The sequence below is a fragment of the Pomacea canaliculata genome, linkage group LG3, assembly GCF_003073045.1.
Source record: "Pomacea canaliculata isolate SZHN2017 linkage group LG3, ASM307304v1, whole genome shotgun sequence".
In the NCBI taxonomy this organism is placed as follows: domain Eukaryota; kingdom Metazoa; phylum Mollusca; class Gastropoda; order Architaenioglossa; family Ampullariidae; genus Pomacea; species Pomacea canaliculata.
Genome location: NC_037592.1, coordinates 19,312,635 through 19,335,421, shown reverse-complemented (window position 1 = coordinate 19,335,421; position 22,787 = coordinate 19,312,635). Strand labels below are relative to the sequence as shown.

At 42.2% G+C, this 22,787-nt stretch overlaps 1 protein-coding gene across 5 annotated transcripts in view; it reads left to right on the top strand.

The window, feature by feature from the left end:
• The window catches only part of LOC112560322, a 79,570-nt gene that overhangs the window by 40,573 nt on the left and 16,210 nt on the right, over window positions 1–22,787 (top strand). For all 5 annotated transcript variants that reach the window (XM_025232107.1, XM_025232108.1, XM_025232109.1 and 2 more), the window contains 3 exons: window positions 10,584–10,708; window positions 15,710–16,325; window positions 22,307–22,360. In XM_025232107.1, coding sequence (XP_025087892.1) covers window positions 16,161–16,325; window positions 22,307–22,360 — 219 coding nt within the window. In that variant the 5' untranslated portion in view covers window positions 10,584–10,708; window positions 15,710–16,160. The remainder of the gene's footprint in view (window positions 1–10,583; window positions 10,709–15,709; window positions 16,326–22,306; window positions 22,361–22,787) is intronic.

Below are 22,787 nucleotides of genomic sequence, written 5' to 3'. Positions count from 1 at the left end.
TCTCTCTCCTCCCCTCCTTGCTCTCTCTTATCTACCTGTACTGCAGTGCCTTAGCTTTCTAACTTCCTGCCTGCAGCGGCTGTAGGTTTTCCCTCCTACACACCTCATCAAGATCAGGAAGTGTGCACAATGAAAGCCGAGCTGATTACACACAAATATTTTTCCCCCCTTGTGTAACGGAGCAACACGCTGGTCTTCTCCTCGTACCAACCCCCACCTATCCACTAACCACCCCAATCACACCCTTCGCCGGCTGAAACATAAGCAGACGCTCGCCCATTAATTATCAATAAACAACACCAGCAAAGAGTTCAGCGTTGAAATTTTCACTACTGGAGGGGGAGAGGGAGCTGGCCATCTATGTCGAAGAACTTTCCTCTTTGCCCAGACAGTGAATTCTTTGTAGATGTGATTGAGAGTTTACTGTCAGGGTCACGTAGTAGACAATCAGCAGAACGTACCAGTCACATGAAGTAGGCATAACTACAGACATGATGTCACAATGGCAGTCACATCATGTACACATAAGTACGTCGTGCAGACGTGTCTCCCAGCACATGCCACTTGTGTGCGTCATTAGTCACGTGGCTGATTTGCTGCTGTCTGAAAATGTGAAAAGTGAGTAGAGACAACAAAAGTTAGTATGTAGTACTCTTTTGGCGCTTTTCATCTGTATATATGAAACACTTATTGGATGTCATACACACACGTATGTAATTATCTCGCTTGCCTTGTGTAAAGATTTCATACATGTACATGATATCCCTTTCTTTCTTTGTGTGCATTTTAAAGTATGCCTCTAAGTCTATTTCGCTTTGCCTCTGTAAAGAGCTTTTGTGAATATTTCTAATAATTACAAGGTTTCTTGAAGATTGTGGGATTGTAAGCAAAGTCAAAAAGTTTTCTTGCATAGGTAATAAATCCGTAACGTCTTTACGCCTTACAGACGGAAGCATTCAAACATCAGGCCGCTCAGCACACCATTTATCTTTCCTCCATAAGCTTGAACTGTTATAGAAATAATAATAATAATAAAAAGAAAACAGCTTGCATGCCATTGCTTGCCTCGTTTTCTCAACTGTACTCAATAGCGGATGAAAGATGGGAGACGTCACACCTTTAATGTATTTGACCATCCACGAGCTGAAAGGTTACCACAGCACACGTCCAGAACCCATGTGTGTTTACGTCTACAACAAAATGCAGTGCAGTAAACTCTAGTTTTGATTATAGACAGAAACACTGCAGTTTCCCGCACAGAGCCGCAAAAAGATCACTGTTAACCTCGGAGATATCTTTATCGGGTACATCCAGCCTCCTGCAGTAAATCGTGACTGTCTTCTGTACCTTTCTCGCTACTCTTACTCGCGCTAGCGCTGCACCCGGCTCTGGTTGGTGCTGGATGATGAAGATGATGATGATGATGATGATGATGATGATTTTGATGATGATGATGATGATGATGATGATGATGATGATGATGATGGAATAATAATCAACGTTGTGGACATGAAATGTCACGGTGATCATCCACCCTCTCCCTTCACGGTTGGTGTCTTTGAGCCGTGATGCCGAGCCGTGAGAGAGGAGGGGGCATTTAGAACTCTCCACTCTGATCACATCAGGGCAGTCTTGCAGAGCAGAGGGAAGGGCACATTTCAACGGCAGGAAATACAACTGTGCCAAATGTGCACACACGTGGATTTAGAAACAGTTCCAAGGCGAGCATTTATCTGGAGTAAAGAGAAAGAAGCCTTAGAATGACATCTCTGATTACATTAGAAGCGCTGTTTAAAGGAATTGCCTAAGCAGTTTGAGGGCTTCTTTGTGTGTGTGTGTTTCTTTCTGCCACACTTCACCACGCTGCTCTACAGCAAGCGCAAGGGTACACCCCTCGCGGAACCGTTGCCTAGCAACGCTGGATATTTAAGGCTATAGATTTCTAGAGACAGCGGTGAACCTTTTTATCGTCGCGGTGGCTGTTGCCATGAATATTGGTAACAGGAACGAAAATAAATTAAAAAGCCTTGTAATGGAAACTATGTTTAGAGTTTGTTTGGCAGTGCTGCTCGAGAATGAATGTCATGTTATTCAAATGGTCATGTGATCTACTTGTCGAATTGTTCGACTGTGGGTTTACGAAGCACAGTATTTTCTCTAAAATGATAGGTCAGCGCTTAGTTTGAGTGCAAAGGAAAGAGATCGTGCCTGTTGCACGTGTGTCTGTCTGTCTGTACGCATGTTTGAATAATCAACTCTTTAGCACATTGCAGTGATTGAGACTGCAAGTAAGCAGCATGTCATTAATTATATCATGCAACACATCGACTGCTTATGATATCGGATAATTTAATTGTAGCCTCCAGTATATCCGCTGTTTACGCAGAAAGTGAAGACTACATTAGCACGACATTTGGCGACAAGTACATTGGAAAAAAAAATCAAATTCATTGAAGCCAGTCCGTCTTTTCCATCAATTTCTGTCAAGATTTATTTGCAAGGTAATGGTATCATTTATCTATGCTGCTTAGTCTGGCACGAAACAGGGGCACATACTTTTGCAGGTACCCCAACGCATGCACACATAGGTCTTGGGAGGGAAAGAGTGTTAAAAGAAGGAACAGGATGTGTATAGCTCCTCGTCACAATCTATTGTTAGCAAGGCGTCTGACAGTAAGAAGTTGGTTTATTTACTTCGCCTCCAGCCCTGCTGCGGCTGTTTGGGCTGTACTTACCAGACGTTAAGTGGGAACCATGGCTACTGCCTCCAGGACATCTATCATGTTATGACATGACAGTAATATTGCTGAGATTACGTGATGATATGCTGATGTCATCGGTGAAGTCACACAATGACATGTCAATAATATCAACGGCAGTAATATTCGTGAGGTCACAAAATGATATCGGGGTCACTGGGTGAGGTCTTGGTGCCAGCGTCAGCAGCTGTTTATCGAGCAGAGGGCGGGGCTAACTAGTTGAGAGCTATCTGTCAGTCAGCCTCATTCTGGCGTGTGCACTTTGCCATCTTGCAGGATGTCATACACACGTGCGTCTCTTGTCGTGTCAGGGTTTGTTATGAATTTTCTCTCTGCTCAAAACAAACTTCCTGCAGTTATCAGCATCTCTTTCCTGAACGAGATAATCTTTCTTACACCTGGTGACCCGGCTTGCCTTCCTCATCTTGTAACTGCATCTTCTCGGCCCAGTTCTAAAGAATCCTCTTGAGAATTATGCATGCACGATGATAATGTGATTGATTCCCTTGTGAGGGCGCTGTCAGCCTCAGGCTGGAGCATGAAGTGTGAATACGTGTTGCTTCTCATTTCTTGCTACTTCCTGTGTCGATCATCTCTTAAGTCATTCATTACTTGGGTTGAAAGCTCCACGGTACCACCACGTCACATGGAACATGAACGGTGACATTACACGTGACGCAAGTGTCACGACACCCGTTTTGCATGTCTGTCATTTTTGTGACGTGTCCATCTCACCTCTTTCCTCTAATGTATGGCAAAGATGAAAAGTTGTTGCCGGCCTCCGGGTCGCCTAGGGCTTGTGTCGTCTGCTCCTGAGTTTTCTCGTCACGTGCACCTAGTGTCAGGAAGGTGGCGATGTGGAGATTCGGTGTCTTCCAGTTGCAGGCCAGATCCTCAATTAGCTGTGTACTCTGGTGATCTTTAGCGGGTACAGAGGTTCTGTTGTTCTTGAGTCCCGGAGATTCAGTAATGAGCAAGAACACCTGTGACAGGAAGCTTCCAATCTCACATTATCCATTGGGGAGAAAGAATACGAGGGTCTCGCAAAACCTTTCACCAGTGAGTCGGCAGCTTGCAGGGTTTTCTTGACATCAAAGTTTCATTCCTTCGCTAGACAAACTTGAAATGTTTTGCACTGAACCCTCTTCCAACTTTTAACTCATAGCCATGTCTACATTTCTCTTTACTTTGCGTTTGAATATTAAAAACTGTTAAATCTTTGAATATCTGGTGACTTACGAGAATAACATTATTGTAATCTCACAATAAAAAGAAAATGGAGTTATAAACATAGGGCTTATTTTTGAAATACACAAGCAATCACACATCAATATAGAAAGACGAAGAAAAGTAGTAATCCCAGATGTCAATGATTTATATTATGTTTGATTGAAAGAACATAATATTTGTGTATAAGAAGAACGACGTCTGCATCAATCGACAACGATACTGGCACCTACTGACACTCCCTTTCAAGTAAACATCAAAATGTCGGCCAGCTTTTCAGGTGACGATCGTCTTCGTTTATATTTCTACACCATTACAACCCGACGTAAGCCTCGTTGGAACAATCACACCTGCTACCAAAATGTAGCAAGGCGAGGGGGCGAGGGGGCGATGTTTGCTTTGTACCACATGGGTCACGTGATGTGGGTGGGAAACTGGGACGAACGGTATCGCCTGTCGAAATCTGGGAGCACAAGATAAGGAGGAATTCCCTTTGGTGAAGCTGATACTTCTCACACCTCACAGGTAGAGCTGACATTAGTTTAGGCCACGTGAGCCAGCTATTTCTGAGGAATGCAACCATTCTTGCATTTTTTAAATTTTACTACCGGCTGATGCTTACGGTGTATTTTTGTTTTATTTATTTATTTATTTATTTTACCAAACTGGACTATCCCAGTTATTCCAGCAAAAGAGGCAGGCGCAATTACGGCTTTTACAATCTGCTAGATACACATAGGGGAATTTAGAAAGGAGGATAGCAGTTGCCGTTAATTTATGAATATTATTTGTGATAGTTTTGCTAAATAATGTCATTAGTTAATTCATAGTAATGCGATACAAAAGTTAATATCTCAGCCATTATTAGCATCAATGTTATGCTTTCCTTTTTCATATAACAAAGGTTTGAATTTTCTTTTATTTATCTTCGATCTGTTTACGTGTAGTTAAGCTTTCTATGAATAAACTGTTCATTGTGTATAGCTAACATTTCTCCATACCCCTCATAGGGTGAATGAATAAAATAAAATGTCAAATGTCCAAAAAGGTTCAAATGGCAATTTTAAAGTGAAAGCAGTTGCTAACGTTGGCATTGGGAAGTGCAGACACCTTTTGTTTGGTCACATCAGCTGTACTGTACTGTACTGTACTGTACTGTACTGTACTGTACTGTACTGTACTGTACTGTACTGAGTTTTTTCCGAAGCGCTTAACGCAGGTGTCTGTGTATTAACAGGCAATTACACTTCATTTGATATTGTTTTATGGACTGTTTCAGGCCCAAGTAGGTTAAGGGATCCGTGCCAGTTAAGGCAGGATACCTAACATAGAATTCTTCAAGAGTCAGAAATGTACTATCACCATTAGTGAGTTCTCCTATTTGTTGTTGCGCCGTTCGCTTCTGTTATGGATTTGTTTTCAGTGCTTATGATGTGTCCTTTCTTACAATGGACATCTTGCACTAACGGCTTCTGTATCTTGTTCTTCCATCTTGCTTTGGATTTTTGACTGTACCGGATTTTGGGCCTTCTTTACTGACACTTGTAGTTGTTCTAGCATTGTGGACCATGTAGTTTTCCATTTATTATTTACGAACCACCATCATGTTCTGTACATTAGATTCTGGATGACGCGCGTGACGATGTCGTCTGGTGATGAGATGTGTTTGTGTGTGTGCGTGTGTGCCATTCTGCATCTTGCTCTCTGCGTGTAGCTGACTGCCTTTGCCTTCGTTTCTTCAGTGCCAGGACTGTGCTCTGCTCTCGACTGCGTTGTCTTCAAACATCGAATTCCATTGAACTCAGGGCCGTTGAGAGCCAGCACAGGCCCCGGGGCAGACGTGTTGCTAAAGCAAGTAGCTCGTCAGGTTTATAGATTCCAGAGTGACAAGAAGCTAAAGACAGACAAAGTTATGTCAGACAAATCAGTCACAAAGCATTGTACTTGTTCCTAATCTCAGCTGTCTGGTTCTCCACCAGCAAGTCAGCCTTACGACATCACCTGCCCACCATTGGCAGAAAGCACGGTGAGGGTCACTCTCAGCATCAATGAGTCATCGTCATCACAAATGGTCATCGTGCAGTTTGACAGTGTGGCCTGTGTCTGTCAGCTATATACAGGAATAGACAAAGGTCACAAAGAGACAACCACTCGCCAACAGATGGTTGTTAAACGACTGATCTAGAAAACCGAGGGCCTTTACTCTGGACAGGTTTGTCCTCAAAACTGTCATAGCCGGGTCAAAGATCTGCGCAGTTTAGTTGGGGACTTGGTAAGCATCATCGTATTTAAAAATCACCGAATGCATGCCATTAGGTCTGACGTCTTGACACCACTTTGCCGTCCACTCCTTTCACCTTCTGTCCATTGTAGTGGCAATTAGCGGGAAGCTTTGTACTTAGGAACTTTTGTTTTCCGCAGAAGTTGCAGGCAAAGAAATTAAGTAAGCACTGGTGTGCCTCTACTTTGAAGTAGTTTGTCAGTGTTAGTAGCAATGTGTCAGAGTCAGTGTGTCACAGTGTCATTGTCCATGAGGTGTCAGCGCCGTATTAAGACTCCTGGCGTTTGACCCAGCAAGTCGGCTGCCAATAAAAGCACTTACACGAAGAGCTCAGTCCTCCTAAATCCTCAGGGTACAGGGAGGATCACTGGGCGCCAGACCTGCTTCATTTCACTGGGTGTTTTCCCACTGTGTGTGAACTGCTGTCAACAGACCGTTAAGCGGTATCAAATGTTTACGAATGACCTCACAGTCCTCTCATCTGAGTTTCTTGAAAAGAGCGGTAAGAAGAAAACATCGAACGTGATAAGTGGCACGTGCTGCTTTTCACTTCTGCCAAGACAAGGCACTGCGCTGCATGGTTTGTTGCTGCACGGCAAAATAAGAAAATAAGCAGCTCAATGCACCCGATGACATGAAATATTTCGGCTCGAGCTAGTCCTTGCTCTCCGTGTCTTTCGTACAGCTTTTGCGTGCAGATGCTCAGGTAGAATTAAGCCTCGTCTGCAGTTTAGGGCTAATTTTTCCCATCAGCCAAATAATTTGGAAATCCACGCCTACAAAGATTATCACTTACAAAAAGATATCACAATCTCTAATATCAGGAAACTAAGTTGTCAAAGCTGCATTCAATGGGAGGCATTGTACCATTTGTTAAATTAAGTATTCACGGTCACATGACTTTAAGGTGCTTACTCCCGTGTGTTTATGGTGATGTTTGTGGACGAGCGTTTTGAAAACGTACTGGGGTTCTTCGTTCAATTATAGAAATCGTTTTTTGCAATAAGTTCACTCTGGTTATCAGAAAAACATGGATTCTTGTAGACCTTCAATTACGAGAGGGGAGACAATTGGTGTTTTACACCAATCAACAACTAAGCTACATCATGACAAGCCTGCCAGCCCTGTAAATAGACGCCGCATGCAGAGAAAGAACAGCGTGCCCGACACGAGAACTGAACCCAGAACAGCCAACCTTCACTGTATTGGTGACAGGCGCCACCGAACCCCCCTTAAATTATACGGAACTGATATGTTATACTTGATAGTATTGGTGATAAATTAAGCTAGAATCGATCCGCTACTCATTTTCTCCTTGATGACCGACATCTTGGAAGGCTGTGTAAGGAATATCTTATCGCGACTTTAAATTGCACTCAGCGAAATTTTCTGTTTTCACAAACCATTGCAAAATGTGTTGCACGCGGCGCTGTTGCCGTGGTAACGACTTAACACTAAACACTCAGGCAGCTCTGCTCGTGATGCTGTGTTTGCAGTGCGCGTGTCCTTTATGTGATGCTGGAGGCGCTGCCCCACCTTTAGGAAACTCCGTATCGCTATCAATAAGACATACGAAACGCACTGGTATTAACTATATATATATTATTTTGGCGCGGGATTCTTTCCAAAGTACGCTATCTCGGTCACCGTGCTATTCCAAAGGTTAGGAGTGGGCTGGGTGTTCGAGGTGGGGGTGGGTAAGGTGGGCAGATCATTTCAGAGCATTTCCACCAAACGTACATGAAGTGGGTTCTGTTAGAGACCTTGTGCTATGTGCTAAGGCATATGTTGTGTTTGTAAGTCTGTGCTGTGTGTTAAGGCGTGTGATGTGTTTGTGTGCTGTGTGTGTAAAGGCATGTGATGTGTCTGTGTTCTGTGTGTGAAGTCTTGCCGTGTGTGTTTGCATGGCGTGTATGAAAGTTTGTGGTATGTTTGTGTGCTGTGTGTGAAGGCTTGTAATGCATTTGTGTGCTGTGTGTGAAAGTTTACATTTTATATGCTGGTATCTTGTCTGAAGCAAAGCCGCACGTTTCTAGAGCAAAGGAGAAAAAAATTAAATCCTGCTTTAGTATTCATTTTCAAAAAATCCGTTCTCGTGAAGTTTAAAAGGTCCGTGATAAAAGTGTTTTAAAACCCTGTATTGCGCACATTTCAAATTATGTGCTGTGATGGTTCACATGCGCCTACACCAATATTATGTACATTGTTCTGGTTCACATTCACTTACACCAATATGTGAGAAAGCGGACTGTGAACGACTTAAACACTAAATCAAGTTTAAACACTTCTCAGTCACGTCTGTGTGCGAAGTGAAATTCTTAGTTCTCTCCAAACATTGACATCCTAGTTATCTTCCCTGTATGTGTATTCAAAGCAGAATTTACAATACACATCAACAGTCATTCTTTGTTATTGTTTTTGTCTTTAGAGGTGCGTAGGTAGGTAGGAGGTTGGGTGGATGCAGGCAAGTTGTCCGTTCTCAAGTTCGACAGATAGCTACTCCCCACATTAAATCTTTCATTGACTGGCTCCTGGGTAAATCTAAACAAAAGGTTATCTTGCCTTCATCCATCACCCTGCGCTCATTCCCTTCAATGCAAACTATCATCGGCCGCTGTTAACTTACAACTCTTGCCATCTGCTCATGCACTCATCTGAAGCAGATGCAACCCAATACGGCAACATAAGTATTTATATAACTGTATAAGTCAGACGGCAAGCAGCTATTACAAGCCAGTGGGCACTGTGGAGGCGTTGGCTTTAGGTGAAGATCCCGCCATCCTCCCATTGTCTTCATTTGTCAATGGCGTGAGGTCAAAGGTTGAAGAGTTGGCCTTTACTCATGGTGCCAGACTGCTGTGTGGTCCAGAAGTCTCCACAATCTCGGGACAAAAATTGCCATAGCCACGCCGCTTGCACACTTGACATTTACAGTTGATAAACGCGAGTTTGGGGGCAGTTATTCCCACTCCACGCTACAAATCATCATGGACCCGACTTCTAAATATTTGCTCGATCTCGCTGCTGTTTCATCCTTAAATGGGTGTACCGTGTTGTCCTAAGTCTTACATCCTTGGACGCGATTGCTATTTATTCCTGTGTGGATGTATGATCTCGCTTTCTGACTCCAAAATTTCTACTCTAGAAATTTTAAAAAATTCTTTAACTCATGGTATGGTCTTTATGAAGTTATTTATCACACTCCATTTGAAAGCAAAATCTCACTAAACTTTTTCCATTGTTTCTGTACATTAGTGTTAGACTACATTTAAATGCTTTATTAATTATCCATGTGGGAATCCTAGATGGCCCTCTTTCCATTGCTTGTGTAAGGTAAATGCTAACCAGAAATAAACATTTTGAAATGATTTATGTTTTAATGAACTAATCCCACTTGCTTGAAAATAATTTCGCACTCGAGTTTGCCTTTAAACATTTCAACATCTCTTCTAACATGATGCCTTTCTGTTTGCGTCAGTAAAATCAGTGAAAGCTTATCATTATTCGAAAGAAAACACACGATAGACGGGGAGACGCCATGTCTGTCTCAAGTTCATAAACAATAAATTCACTGTTTCAATGGCGCTGAGTGGAGCTGTCTATGTGGTCACCTAAAAAGAACTAAGCAGACAAAAAAGAAAAGCGTGTAAATTATTATGTCCATTTTGTTAGAAACTGTGTTTCTGATCACTGCTGTATAAGACACTAACCTGAATGTTTGTGTTCGTGCTTTGTTTATTGTCATCCGACAAATTATGTACTTTTACATACTAGCAAAATAACTTGAAGGTCTGCTGGGGTCAGTTTTTTTTTTCTTTCAACTGGATAAAGCGCAGTGCAAGATACTATTTCCCAGATTGGGTAAATACTTATTTTCGAGATACAAACAGAAGTCCTGCACAGAAAAAGGTCAACAATACAGATATCAGGATTGTACGTGTGTATATCTACGCTATCAAGGCTACAGCCGATGGAAGAGCTGAGACCATAGGTTAATTGGGTGTATCTTTGTACAAGAGAAATGTCACGAATTTCCCCTCTTTTTGTGTATTGTGATGTTTGTAGGCGAGTATCTCAAAAACGGAAGAGGATATTCAAAGTGGAAATAGCAAAATCTTCTGAGTTTTACCCAGTCGTTAGAAAAATGCACCCCACTAGTCCTTTAAAAACAATTATGCAGACAACCAACAATCAAGTAGCGTTGAGGAGAGGAAGGCGATAATTTTATGATGAAAGTCACAGAACATGCTTGAGTGTGTGTTTCTTCAGACACTGCCCCTGCTTGTTTACTTCATGATTTATGTCCCATGTCACAGATTCCGTAAGAAGGGAGAAAAGATTCTGCACAGCAAGTACATTGTTATATGCGTCATCATCTTGACCATAACTGACTGCGCACTGGTCATCGCCGAACTTATTCTGGATCTTTATAGCGTCAAGAGTAAGTACTCTTCCTTGTCACCTTTCTATTCCCTCTTCTTCCTCCCCTCTATCTCTTTCCCTGTCCAACCCTCTGTTTTAATTACTTTGACATTACCTAAATACTGTTTAGTGATAAAGCTTTCAATTTGTGTAGGATGACAAGTGACTGAGATGTGCATTAGGAGCGAAAATCGATCTGTGAAAGGATGATGCACGACTCTCTTCTTGACTCACTCACACACACACGAGCAAACATGCATAAACGCACGCACACCACCAACACATCACAATTTTGGTGCCCATGTTGTTACAACAACTTTCTTGTTTATCTGCCCTGTTCATTATAAGCCGTGTTTTAGACAGAGCGGCAGACAGACAGAAGAAGCCTTTTTGCCAGCTAGATGTGAATAGCACACTTATCTGCAGGGAGGGCGATGCAGGGATCTATCGAGGGACTCATCTGTCTCACCTTATAAAGAGGGCCCCTTGTTCCGGCGATTTACTGAAATGTGTTTACAAACTACATCTGATGCCCTCTTACGGGTACCAGCGACCGTATCGCGCCGACATCCGTGCATCATACTCCGCCGCGGTATCAAACAGAGACGTCAGTGAGCGCGCCATGCGTGGAGCGGTCAGGGGTCACGTGTTGACTCAAAGCACCTTTCATTGGTCACGCTGCCGTGATCCCACACTTGTCTCACCGGTGTAAGGGCGGCTTTTTCTCTGGGTGGGGCTCTTCTGGTCAAACAGTATGTCGCTTCACGCATATATCGGTGCTCATAGTGTGTTTACAGCCCAGGGTACCAGAAAATATTCAGCACGTTTTCCACTTACCAGAGTATTGACACCACGTCTGTCCCAGAGGCATATGGGTCCCAGTCCTTATCACGAGTTTGCGTCTACATTACTCTACACGCACACACGCATGTGCGTAGGCACAGATATAATGCAAGTTATATGCATGCAAGCCAAATACGAGAGATCATGACAGAGAGGCGTGCAAGCATACTATCAGTAGCATTGATCTCCCCCACGTGACTTCTGGACATGGTTGTGATGCTATCGCTCCTCTTTCTTCTCCCCAAACCAGATAACATAGCATTCGCGTTAGTTCAGCGATCTTTCGACCATCACGCAAGACCCTCTGTCTGGAAACCCATCCTCATGGTCCCGCCCCCGCCTACCCTACCTGGTAACGGTCACCGAGAGGGAGGGTCCCATACGAGAACTGGACACTCAGCGTTTGTTAGACCAGAGCCGTCCTCCGCATATCGTGGTGAGAGTAACGATCGTCACTTCCGGAACGGATGCTTTCGAGGGGTTATTTATTTTCGATACTATTTATAGCAATGTCATAGGAACAAGTTGCTGCCCAGCCAGTTCCCTCCGAGACATAAAAATGGAAAAAAGATAGGAGACAGACAGGGAGGGATAGGGGAATTCATGACCCTTTGTTTCAGCCCGAGTCTGGCAGAGCTGAACAGAGCGACACTGTCTCCACCGACCGCCTACTTTATGACAGTAATAAGCAGTAATAATCAGTTATACTGAGTCAGTCTCCATCGCACAGGCCAGTGCAGCATACACCTGGCAATGTATTAAAGGGAGAGAAATCCTGCCAGAGAATAGACGCCTTTACCACTGTTATAGGATGAATGAAATAAGAAAAGAAGCTTGTAAAAATTGCCTAACTGAAATATATGGATTTCTCTTTAGTTTTAAGACAGTTTAGTGTCTACGTGGCTTTCTCATAATACTGCAGGGTTGGAGGGAAAGAGGAGGCAGCCCTGGGAAAGCTGCCATCTAGCATAGAGGGAAGCTTTGGACCCCTGGGCCACCTGAGAGTGAATGAAAATTGATTGTTACGATTGCTATATAGCAGTCATCCTGAAAACTTATCTCCCTGGTTGCCATGGAGGGGATATTCATCATCTTATCTTCAAATAACAGCAAGCGCAGATTGTTGCTGTTGTTAATAATAATAAGCGTGTGATTTATATAGCACATAATCACACATCTTTCAACATTGTTATTTCAGGCACTGCTATGTGATGACGTCAGCGGGTCGCTAATACCGCCACAAAAACTGATAAATGTGAAATACCAACATTAGTCTAAACGTCTCTCTCACTCACGGTTAGCGTTTAGCGCCTGTCACCGATACAGTGAAATGGCATCTGTTTACAGGGCTGCTTGCCGTAATATAGCCTTAGCTGCTGACACGGCGTAATTCCCCCCCTCTCACTCCCGAATTACGTTTTCAAGATAACAAACAATATTTAGAAGTTTATTTAACGCAGAAATAATTAAGCAAACGAAAACATAAATCGTATATACATAAACAGCAATTATTTCTTTCAACACCGTGGCTAGCTAGTGTACTCCTGAATTCAGGCGTAGTTCAGAGTTCATATACATTTCCTTTTTCACAACATAGTACCACAACAGTAAGTCCAGTCTCGTGTTGGTGTCAACTGATCAAACCCTCAGTCCAGCACACAACTTTGACGAATTTCTGTTTGTTCGAGGCGGAGCTGCCTCTTCTTGCATGTGGAGTGTCCTTGGTCACTCTTTGATCTCGGACCTATCTAGGGAAGTTGACGGTTACTCAAACTCTTCCCCCCCGCTGCCATGTGTTCAGACCAGCGTGTCCCGTGTCACTGGTCACATTTATGGGCCCCGCCATGACCATCCTTTCAGGTCATTAACAGGAGGGATGTAACTTGATTAGTGCACTGGTGGTGGTCTAAACTCTGAACAAACTTCATAAAAGTAGAAAATACATTTTCTACACCAACTAACATAACTTTCTCACAGGAGGAGTACTTCGCCGTCATTAAGTGCGTCGTTTTGAAAGGTATTAATCATCTATCTTCATGCGTGCTGGATGTCTTTTACGAGAGGAAGAAAATAAAAACTTCCGAACGAAAAACGAGTCTGTGCGCTGAAGTATTTAGGAAAGGCAACGTTTAAAACGAGCACAGTAAATTTTGTAAGAATTTTACGAAGGCAACTATTAAATCGACATTTAATAATTCCTTCAACCATCTAGTTCTGCTTATCGCCCGCACACCTACATGATTTGTGGAATTACCTGTACTCAGGAAATGACGTTAGACTTCGTTTCTGCACGCGCGTGCCGAGAGCGGCGTAACTACATTTTTCAAACACTAAAAATACATTTTCTTGGCATCGCTGGTGATGACGTGCGCACAATGTCTTACTGGTCCACAGAGTATCTCTAACGATGCTTCGTGTCTTCATTGCGACGTTCCTTTAATGATTAACGTCTGCTCAGAAAGTACGTCAGCCGTTCAAAGCCTCCATTAAAGTGCCGTGTGTTGGACGCAGGTAAAAAATAAGTCAGCATCCCGTTAATTTGAATGTACACGGTAAGAGACAGGAGAGAGTGAGTAGTGTTGTGGATGTTACGCACAACGCGTTACTTTCTCGCTAGTTGTTCAGTTCCTTGAGTAAAAGGCGGTGATGTCACTGTGACATAACTTTGTTTAAGGCACAGCTACTGATAATAAAGCATAACACGGTTAGATGAGTGGTCATCAAAACAGGTCAAAATTGATTCCCGCCAGGGCATTCAAAGATGGTTCTAAAAGCAAATGATGGTTCCATCTTTGATGTCACTTCATGTCAAAAGTGATCTCGTCCCTCCACTATACCTGATCTCTCTTCACGGAAGCTTTGCTGCAAGCTTGTCCAGCTCACGTGTAATAACGCAGTCCATGCGTGTTAAAGCTGCATAGCCAGGTGGCAATAACATATCCTGTTTTTCACCAGATGGTCATAATAACGTGTTTTTATCGAGATGGCCAAAACATGTTTAGTCTCTGGTTAGCCAGAACAATGTGCTTTTAGAAAACATGAAGCCAGTCCATGATCTCCTTCAATGCCTCATCAACCTCTTTATACTTCAATGCTTCTATGTTTGGATACGAGTTCACAGCAACTTGTAACAGAGGACAAGAGATTTTGTGGAACAAGTGATGACCGATTGGGGAAAATCAATATCAAGGTTTTCTTGTGTCATCATTTAGTTTTCCTCTCCTTGGCAACGGGAGCTGGCTATATTTGCCCCACTCTGTGTCTTGATGTCGATGTGCGACGAGCAAGCAGGAGAAAATAGGAGATTTGTCAGCTCTTGGTGTTCTTTAGAAAGTCAGATTCGGGAAGTCAGGGCACGATCATTAAAGCAGACGACAGTTTTTAACTCCTGAATTTATGTGTTAATATAATAAAATCTTGCCATCGTGCAAATGAACTGCTGGAAAACAATGTTTTGTTCACAGAACTAAAAGTAGTATTAATCCATGGTTCAGCAGTGTTTATCCACTATTTAGCAGTATTTACCCACCGTTTAGTAGTATTTATCCACCTTTTAGCAGTATTTAACCAATGTTTATTAATATTCAACATCATAGAGCGCAGATCAATTGCAATTGAAAAGCTTGAGCTTCATGCCTTCATGTCGTGTGACTTCTCTAGTCTTTGGTCTTTAATGTTTGCTAGTGATGAACATTCTGCCTTCTAAAACAACAGACGTGAAAGAAAACGCTATGCTTCTTTCTTTGCTTGATTGCTTGTTCTTTATTCATAAAAGCAGATATTAAAAAGTATTAATGTTTGCATCATTAGTAAAAAAGACTACGACCAAAGCGAACATAGACATAAAGCAGTGAGAGAACTTCGCGAACCTTGTGAACACTGTTTGTGGTCGTGCAGACTTTGAGATTCCTGAAAAAGAGACAAAGAGAAAAGTTCTGAAGCTGCACAAAACCTGTCTCACAATGTTCTGAGGTTGAAAGCGCCTGATGTGGACAGGTGAGGAAGCTTGAAGTTGGGGAACTTGGATTTGTCCTTCCCCTTCTCTTTTTCATTATCATCATCATCCAAAGATTTTACTGATTTATAAATGCAACACTTTACAACAAATGTCAGCCACTAAATAATTGGACATTTTACATTAAATGTTAACAGCATGCCTTCTGTATTTTCCTTGTAGAAACTCTGTCTGCATCAGAAGCAGTGACCAACTTCGTGGAAGACCTGCGTGGGAAGTATCCGAAAGAGCTATCCACCAGCATGACCGTGGATACCATCCTTAATATGGTGCTTCAGTCCACGGTTCACTGGAACCTAACAGGTTTCGCCATTATGAGCCAGCCCCATCGTGACGCACCCATTCCGTCCGTTTCCGGTCACGCGACCAACGGTCGTCTTGGAAATGATACTCGAACGCGTTCTGTCCGTGATGCTGTGGAAAGAGACAGCCGTCTGAGAACTAGCTCCAGTGATGAGGGACTGGGCAAGGGACCCGAAGACATCAGGCTGGCCAGCATTGTCAGCGGTGCGCGGCCTCCTCGCTAACCTCCGTGTTAGACACAGTGCATTCTGGTCTGGGATTACACTCGGGCAACTGGACCAACGTGTCTGCGAGTGCCAGCTATGTGGGCATGGGGGTTGCCTACGCCGAGTACTCCACCACCGCAGGGCAAAACCTGCCAGACAGAGGGCATGGGCAGTACCCGGACCAGCAGCGACACCACTCGGCAGAGACACTCATCGCCCACAAGCTGCACTACGCCAGCCTCGCTGTCGTGTCCGTCCTGCTAGTGGAGGTAGGTGCGCTCCCTTCACTCTTTTCTTATTCCCCTTTTCTCTCTCTCTCTCTCATTCTATCTTTCACTTTTTTCCTTTCTTTATTTTTGCTTAATGCTAGCAAATAAACACTTATATCAGTATTTAAATCTTAAAAATGTTCATTAACGATATTTTAATTCGAGTCCTCCAACTTCCTAATGCTGTGATCTATAAAGAAACAAGATATTCTTTGATTACCTAGTGTTTGCTACTGGCTTTATATTACTTCTAATGTCTGTGTAGCGAACATCATACAAAATAAGCATTATTTATTACACAAAAATGGTTTTAGGCATGTGAATGTAAATTTATGGCGTGGGATAGATTACATTTTTGCTACAAATTTGACTTGTCAACGATTGGCACCAGCACTGACAGGACAGCGTGGCACATGGCAGCAAACGAATGCTGGTCCAGTCCAAACCTTTTTTAGCTTTATCGGGCATCTAAGTTGTGCTATGGGTTGATTTTAGATAAGATATATTTTCCAGGTATTGACGCTTTTCTGCTACTGCTGTACTTTGTATATTTCCACTTTCAAGTGGGATGTGGATCACATCAGTAAAATACATTTAAATTTTCTCTCTTGCTCGCTTACTTTCTATCGTCTATTTTCTCCTTCTGCCTCATCTCTCTCTGCGTACATTAAAACCTATGATGACTTGCTATGCCCTGTTTGTGCATCACCGGCAAACCATACAGGAGAACTCGTACTGAAATTACTCGGAGAATAAATTTTAGCTTATATTCCTGCTGCCTCATTACTCCGAGGTTATAAAGTTCTTGTAACTAACCGTAAATAACTACTGCCTTTGTACATTTTCTTGTCATTCTTTCATGCTGTATTACATGCCTATTTGAGTTAATGGTAGTCTGTAGTTTGGCATATGTCAGGGGTGATAATCGATTTAATGATCCTATCACCCTCATTAATGTATAAGTGTTAATATTAAGATAATTTTCTTGAATACACTTCCCATCTTTCCCTCGTCTGTTTGTTCTGCCCCAAAACTTATGTCAAACGTGTAACTTTATGGTTTACAGTTGTTCAAGAGCAAGCGAGTCAAAATTAACATTGGAAAAGATAAAAAAGAGGTTTCCAAGAGACAAATACAACTCTACAGCGTTTTTCTAAAAGAAATTGTTGTGTCTGCCGACAGTAATTTTAGCGCACCACTTCACAGAAAATAGCAGAACAAGCTATCAAAGAACATTAAAAGATTTAATGAAGATATTCAATTGTATTTCTCCATTTGTAAGCTCTACATTTACCTAAGTATTAAAAAAATGTACTCAGTCTTATTGTAATTGAAAATATAAAAAAAAAACAGCAAAAACGAGTATAACATAAGTTTAAAAAGTCTCCATGACAACGGAAGCTCCGGAATGAGAGCAAGCAGCCCATTCCGATCTCTGTTGATTTATTTATTGGAAATGAAAGGAGCAAGCCTATTTTTCTGATGTTTTCCAAGATATGATCCCCTTGTAGAAACATGAAATTATTTTTGGCCCTGCAGCACATATATCCTTCTACGCATCAATTGCATCACATAAATCACTAGAGATGAAATTCTTTGACATCCCTACTGCAACTTCTACATCTCTCTGCAAATTTAATAAAAGAAGAATGTTAAAACTACTATCACTATCGCTATTTTGAACTCCGTGTTTTAGCTGTAATTAAATACCGAAATTAAGAACACACACATACACACAGAACGAAGTGAACTCGTTGACCTGAAATATCAGCCTTCCCTGGCACGATTCAATAATTTAATATCAACAAGCTTGCTCAAAGTTTGGATGTTATTGACTTGACGCAGTCGAAATAAAGCTAAATTTTATATCATCTGCACGTGTACCATGGGAGATGAGAGTTCTGTTCTAATTAGAATTAATTAATGTATCTGATTGTAGAAGAAGCTTTTACATCTATTTGCCTTTTTTGTCACAAATAACTATCGGAGTTTATGTGAAAGGAAACTTTTTCACTATTTTCTATTCCATCAAATTGTTTGTTTTCCCATGCAAAACTCCTTCTCGTGCTTTTCTTCCACTCCCCCTCTCTCTCTCTGTCTCTCAAATACACACACATGCACGCACACACGCACACACGCACGTACGCACCATCCTCCAGTGCCCTTCACTGGCGAGCAAGAGGTCCGAGCGCGTGTCGTGAACTCGTCAGCTATTCTAGGGTCACTCCCAGGGTCACTAACGCTCCCCATTTTCTGAAAGCCACGGACCACGTGATCAGCTGCTGGAGTTGTCCCACACAATGCCAACATCAACATCTCATGCTCATCTCTGATCACGAGCGCGCAATCGCCCCACTCCCAGCCTCCTTTTATGTCTACTTTATTCATTTAATCGTCCTGTCTCTCGTCTTTCTTTGCTAGTCAGCCTATACTCTCCTTTTGCCATTTGCTTGGTCGTCTATCAGCAATCGCTCGTCACACTTTGGCACGCGGCTTAAATATTCTGTCGGGTGCACAGGTAGCCCTGTTTTCCTTTTGGTTCTTTTCTTGTCAAGAATGGCGCCCACCCACCCCCTTCGTCTACACCCTACACCCTCTTGACCTCTTGACCTCTTTTCTCTCTGTAACGCACGTGTATCGTGCAGTAAGTCTTTTGCGGTGACTGTAATGCATTTTGAACACTGATATATGTGTGCGTGTGTGTGTACGCGCGCAGGTGGATTGATGTGGTTTTTGGGATTTTTTGTTTTGTTTTGTTTTGTTTTTTTTGCTTGATTGGGGGCTTTTTTTTCGTCTGCTGCGCTCGCATATATCTGTGTTTTGTAAATATTTAGTGGTTTATGTTTGTATAGATGTTTTACTGTGTTTTGTGATGTACCTATTTTATACATATAGATGCCTTACGAGTGTGTTTTCTGATGTATGTAATATATATGATTTACGGGTCTATTTTTGTTATGTATGTATGCATAGATGCTTTACGTGTGTGTTTTTGTGATGCTCGGTATGAATAATGTTTTATGGACGTGTGTGCGTGCGTGCAAGTGTACGTGTATGCTTACCTAAGTTTTAGCTCACATTGTTTCACTCTGTTGACCTCTCAACGGTACCACTTAAAAACTTGATTAGTCGTTGTATTGTCCGACCGGGTCCTCTGACGGACAGGTTACTCCAGGTCAAGAAGCTCGTGACAAGCTGGGAACAAGTGAACGTACAACGAAAGCAGATGCTGTACGAGTGTACGTGAATACTCGTTGACTGAGAGGTATAGCCGTGATTGAACCTGTGAGCGGTTCAAGGGATGCGGTAAGCTTACCAGATACTTGGTGGTACAGCCGTCAAGTGCTGACAAAAATCACTCCGCGCTCATGTATTGATGACGTGTGCAGGTGAGACAACACCAAGAATAGCTGTGCTACGTCATTACCCTCTAGTTTCATGACCTCAATATTTGGAGCAGATCCTTTTTTATCGTCAAAATCGTTTATCAACGACGACGGGCATCGAGTTTGCTGAAATCTCCTCATGGCTGTGGCAGAACGCTGGCGATATTTTTTGAAACAAAGCAAATGTTTAAATTGCTCAAAATAAAGGTCTGGCAAAGGTCGAGAGTTTATCTTCGTTCAGTGCAGTCACGCACTGAAAACGTTCTCGACAAAGCTCGAGTAGCGCGCGCTCCGAGACTGATATGCTTACTGTGAGCATACTAATGATGTAATGTGAAGGCTTTTATTACCTGCATGTTTACGTCATGAATACTAATATGAACAGAACACTCTATTCACTCCGTGCATTTTAATGTTAAATTGACAGTTTACTGGTATATTCATTCCATTCATATGAACATTCTCATGCTAAGTCCCTGCATTCTAACATGGATATAACAATCTAACCCATAGTATATTTGTTCCATGCATTCTAATTTTCTAATCCTTTGACACTTACACCTCTCTCTCCTTATCTAAACAAATGCATGACTATTAAAAAAGATGTATTTCCAGTCTCAGCCACACGTGTATATAATATATAAGGAAGAAAACAGGGAAGTAGAGATTGTTGAAGTCTGCTAAGCTGACAAATTAATTTTGCTGATGTTGGGAACTTAATGAAATGATCTGCTCACTCTCTCCACTCCCTTCACAGAATTTACTTTGGTGTTTCTTCTAATCGCACAGCAAATGCCAAAGAAGCCCCCATCATGGTGTTCAGTTCCTGGGAGTGACCGTAACTACTTCGAAGTTTGAGACTCGACATGAACCGGGTTTTTTTCGGCACGCCCGTCTCACTTTACAAACTTTCTCAATACCGCAGAACTGAACCTATCTGTTAATTTAGGTTTTGTTGTTCTGAATGTGTTGTTCTGTTTATACTGCAGTATTAATAAATAAAATGCTTGGTGGCCCAGTCTTTAGTGCAATACACTGTGGATCAGAACATCGGGTGTTCAATACCTGCTCGTGTGTGAAGCATCTCCTTACATGTGCCCACCCTGCAACAAAACACAAAATAAGTATGTGGTTTGTCAGTGTAGGTGTAGGCGTTTGATTGAGATGAATGGGTTTAGCGTACCATGCCCCAGACACGCCGGACCACTCAAGCTGACACCTCCTGGTGCCTTTAGGCAATGCGACTTTTGTTAACTTTAATAGTAAAACTGATAAACTTGTCTGTCACTCTGCTCACGAAATCAAGATTTTAAAAAATGTACAGGAACATTTGATAACCAACTTCAGCCTCGTTTTCTTTAAAGAGCCAAGCCTAATTTATAATCTAGCTTTTATCTTCGTTCTAAAAAAAAAAAATCTGGCTTTCGTTAATGATCCAACAGGTCGACATGCGACCGTTATAACGCCGTGACCACGTCAGACTTCCTCCTCAATCTTTCTTCCTTCCCCCCAAGTCAACCCCAAGCCCCTGGCATCACTGTAGAGCATGTTGACGTCATCGACAGCAATGAATGCCGTCCACATCAGGCGCGTGCAGCTTCCAGTCGTATCGACCCCCTGCCGCACAGCGAGCAAGTCACCGCAGCCCCCGTTTGCCGCTCGATGTGCCGCCAGACGCACGCGTTGCCGCTGACGTCCAATTTGCCTTTTACGTGGAAAGGTCGCTATGCCTGAAATAACTCGCAGTTACAGGCCGGTCATCGTCCAGGAAACAAGTCCAGCCTCGCTTCCAGCAAATTGAAAGCCACCCAGTGTGATGTTCACATCAAGTAGCTGTCGCACTAAGATTTGTTGGTTGTTGTTTTTTTTATATCAGCAACCGGCTGGGGGGAGAAGCGGTCGGTCACAACTTTCAGCGTCCCTGTTGGAAAAGCAGCGGGTGAATGGTGGACTTGTAATGATGTTCTTTTTCAAACACGTCCTAAACAATCCTGTCTTGATGTAACCAATCGTTTCCCATGATTTAAGGGTCTAAATATTTGTGTAAAGCAAAACGTGCCTAAGAAAAAAATATGGAGCTAACGTGCTATCTTACTCAATTTCATTTGTTCATGTATGTTGTTTGTGTGTATATACTCCTTTGGTAATATGCTTACTCTCAAACCTTTCTCTCTTATCCTCCGGTCTGTCCGGAATTTCATGTTACGGACTCGATTCGACAAACATTGCGTTTATATATTTCAGTTCATTAGGAACTTTGTGGAACATAATTAATTATAAATGACATTAGCAAAAAACGGAGTGCAACTTCGCTGTGTGTGATAGTAATAACAAGTCACTATTGTGGAACAGCAACACAAGGATGAGTGGTCAGCGTTTATTAGCAAGTGTTTTTCATTCCACATGACCCTCCCACCACCATTCTTCTATTTTTCGGTCTTCTGTGTTGTATACATTTTTTAAATACAAAAAAAGCAGAAAAATGGGTGTTACGAGATTACACTCAACTTGCTACAGCTCACTAATACAATGTTTTTTTTATCAAAGTAATTTTTATTGTTATATCTATCTGTGTTTTTCTTCTTTGGCCAACAGGTTGCATTGAAGATGATGTGTTCCGGATCGCACTTTGTCAAGAGAAAAATAGAGGTTTGTGTTTACTGTAATTAATAATTATACTTCATTCCAAAAAAATCGTTTAATTATTATGTTCCCTTATTTCTGTATTTATTTCTGTATTCTTTAGCTTCAATATTCCCTTGTTCTGAAGGCTTTATGTTCCAGCCTCCCAGGGTTCATTCTGGATGTGCAAAAGCTAACGCTAACAGTACTCGCGAGATGCTAGGTTCACGAAGTAATAGTAATGATGGTTAGAGTTCAAATACAAAGCATGTTGTCTGCTAATATATGGTTAGCTCTAACCGCACTGCGCGTGGCATAAGAAGTACGATTACCGAGCACAACGCTAAATAATACTGTAGTTTATGCTAACAGTTGTTGGCGTGGAGTATAATTAATATTAAAGATTTGAAACATAGGTAGGGACGTGACCTGGTAACAAGCTGTAAATACACTA